General features: G+C 46.0%; 1 protein-coding gene across 1 annotated transcript in view; it reads left to right on the top strand.

The window, feature by feature from the left end:
- Positions 1-2771, top strand: part of WDCP (WD repeat and coiled coil containing) — a 24977-nt gene extending 22206 nt beyond the window's left edge. The window contains exon 4 of the mRNA XM_008060262.2: positions 981-2771. Coding sequence (XP_008058453.2) covers positions 981-1135 — 155 coding nt within the window. The 3' untranslated portion in view covers positions 1136-2771. The remainder of the gene's footprint in view (positions 1-980) is intronic.
- The last annotated feature ends 502 nt before the right edge of the window (positions 2772-3273 follow it).

Below are 3273 nucleotides of genomic sequence, written 5' to 3'. Positions count from 1 at the left end.
CCCAGGCGGGTCTCGAACCCGCGGGCTTAGGCTATCCACTCACCTCAGCCTCCCAAAGGCACGGGATTACAGGCTGAGCCACCGAGCCTGGCTGATTTTTGATTTCTTGTAGAGATAAGGTCTCACTGCCCAGGCAGTGATTACAGGCTGAGCCATGGAGCCCGGCTGTTGAATCCTTTTAAAACTTTTCCTTTGATAGGGAAAGGTTGTTAAGATGATTGGGTGATGGTCTGCTCCATATCATCAAGAAGGGCAAATATGCACAGGTACTGATGTCAGGTGATGGATGACAGGCAGATGGATGGACCAGTCGCTTGACTGCTGCCATGATGATGGGGTCTGTGTCATGAAGTGTCCTGAAGGGCTGATTAGGCTGTTTACAAAACATGTAGGGGAGGGGCTTATAAAGCAATTATCTATAGCTACCTCTGAGAAACCTGTTCTATCCTTGGCTAGTGGATTAGAGGGTAAATTAAAGTGAACTGCTAGATAAACATGACAACTAGGCAGTGTTAAAATGGCTGCTTTTTGGCTATAGTAACTCCATGTTATGTCCTTTCAGTTGATTACTGTAGTATATGTTCACTGAAGAAATTTTGGAAAAAGTATAAGGAAAAAAATAATATTAAATACTTATTTTTCTTTTTTGAGTTAGAGTCTTACTCTGTCGCCCAGATGGAGTGCAGTGGCCGCTCCCGGCCACTGCAGCCTCGACCTGCTGGGCTCCAGCGATCCTTCCGCCTTAGCCTTCCGAGTAGCCAGAATTACAGGCATGTGCTACCACGCCTGGCTGATTTTTTGATTTATTGTAGAGATGAGGTCTCGCTGCCCAGGCGGGTCTCGAACCCGCGGGCTCAGGCAATCCACTCACCTCAGCCTCCCAAAGGCGCGGGATTATAGGCTGAGCCACTGAGCCCGGCTTGTAGTAGTTTTTTAAAATTAAATAAGTTGTACTAAATTGCCTGTGTGTTTACTTCCAGAATCTCACTGGATCCTCCTTTCTGCTGACAGTGAGGGCTTCATCCCATTAACCTTCACAGCCACACAGGAAATACGCATAAGAGATGGCAGCCTGTCCAGGTCACTTGTTTTCAGAGACTCTTCTTCTCTGTCTGGATCCTGTTCCTCCTCTTAAATTCTTTGCAGGCCTTACTGCCCCAAATTCTGATACCACTGGCTGTTGCAACCGTTTTAACAGTTCGGCTTGGTATCCGCAGAGTACTGACTGTGCAGCTCTTCAGATGAGATTATTACAAACAAGGTCTGTTTTCCACTGTAGACTCTCCCGGTGAGATTCGCACTGTGCTCAGGCAAAACACTTGGCACGGTTGTCTCTGCCACTTTCCTTTTCCCCTGGGCTGAAGCTTGCTGCTCTGACTTTTTTCGATGGCTCAGAAAATGGTTGTTTATGTCTTCATGACTGTGTGGTTTTGTCTGAGGGCAGCATTCTCAGAACAGACAATAATACGGTGCCATATGGATTGTGCTTATGGTGTCTCTGAGGCTTTGCGGCCCAGGACCAGGGCTGTGGGGAAGCTGTCACAGGGCTCTTAAGAGGCACCTTGGTATTGTTACGGGGCTTTTTCTCTGCTGAAAGAGGAGAACGAGGAGTGCTGCTGGAGAGTATGTGCTCCAGCGTGTCCGTTCACCTCAAACCAGCAGGAACCAGCAGGGCTCAAAGGAAGACAGGAAGCTGGCAGCCTTTTGCTCCCAGGGCTGCCTGGAACAGGAAGTCGCTCTGGTGTTGTCTGGACCTCCCAGGATTTGAACCTAAGCCTCTTGCTTCCTTAAACAATTCTGGTTGACAAAGGTTCAGATTCTCTTAAAAACTGGCCCTGGCAAATTTTGAATGAAATTTCAGGTGAACTTGTCCCTGCTGGCTCCACTTGAGGTTGTGCTAATGCTGCTGGTAAACTGCCAAGCCCAGACGAGTCCTGATGCAAGGTTGTCTATGTGTTGCTACTCGAGTTTCCCTCACATGTTTTTTGTTTTCCCCAGTTTGGAGATCATAAAAATTTCCTGTTTTTCTCCCATTAGTCAACTCCCTTAGTTGACCTGTTGCTTTAACTTTGATATTTTTCTTTTCCCTCCTTTCAAGTCTTAGAGACCAGCATAGAATCTGAGAAAGTGTTATAGAAAGTTGGAAATTTCACTGAACCTGAGGTCGTCCTAAAAAGTACCCCTTTATTATATTTATGGGTTAAAATACCAGCTTAGTATGGTGGCAAGGGCCTTGATTCCCTTTTGATGGACACACCCCTTCTCACTGTCACAGCCTTCAGTTGCTGCAGCGTAACAAATGGATCAGTGGCTGACTATACAGGGCACATCTGCAGATAAGTTGCTTCAGCCATAGAATCTCCATTAGCACATACGCTTCCTCCCCCACTTCCTTTAAAATCATCTGGAAAGAACATATTTTGTGCCCCTGGGGATTCCTGCCTGTTACAGTTTACAAAGATGGAGCTGAGCTAGGAAGCCGTGAGGGCCTGTGTTGTGGTTTCGATGCATTAGACAGCTGGGTATAATGAAGTGGAGGCCAGCGTCTAGTCAGCTGTGGGAGAGGGTGGCTGGGGACAGGCTGGGCCTGGCTCCATCTGTAAAGGAAGTGTCTGGGGTGTGATGAAATCACAGCTATCTTGAAGTCTAAAAAGGAGACGAGGGGACCCTCAAGTAAGACCAATGTGGATGCTTAAAGATGTGTGCTACAGTCACCATTTCTCAGGTCAGAATACTGTAAGTCTTCAATAAAATGACCGATGCTTAATGTGGCTGTTTTGGATGATTGGATAGTATTTTCTTTATGATTATTGCTGGTGTGGGAAATGTTCTTGATTTTATGTGTATATGGTGTCTTTGTATTTCTTTTTCTGGTGGACCGACCAGAGTATAAATGGTTTCTTTACAGCAAATTGGATTCCATGACAACTCTCATACAAGAGCTGTTTCCTTGGCCTCTGCTATTGTTATAGTCACTGGAACAAAAGAAAATAATTCAATATGTGCTGGCATTGGAGACAGAAAGACAAGAGCTAAGTTCTTCAAATTATTGCTTAGTGTTTTATTGGAAATATTTTGTATAAAGACATATATTCTACAATAAATAAAAAATTAGCAGGGCATGGTAGCGCACGTGTAGTTCCAGCTACTTGGAAGGCTGAGGTGAAGGGATCGCCAGAGCCCAGCAGGTTGAGGCTGTGGTGGCCGGGAGCATGCCACTGCCCTCCAGCCTGGGCGACAGAGTGAGACTCCAACTCAAAAAAGTATATATAT

The sequence above is a fragment of the Carlito syrichta genome, unplaced genomic scaffold (genome assembly GCF_000164805.1).
Source record: "Carlito syrichta isolate Samal-C Ts95f unplaced genomic scaffold, Tarsius_syrichta-2.0.1 Scaffold304574, whole genome shotgun sequence".
Lineage (NCBI taxonomy): Eukaryota > Metazoa > Chordata > Mammalia > Primates > Tarsiidae > Carlito > Carlito syrichta.
The sequence above is the reverse complement of the archived record's forward strand: the minus strand, read 5'-3'. Positions and strand labels throughout refer to the sequence as shown.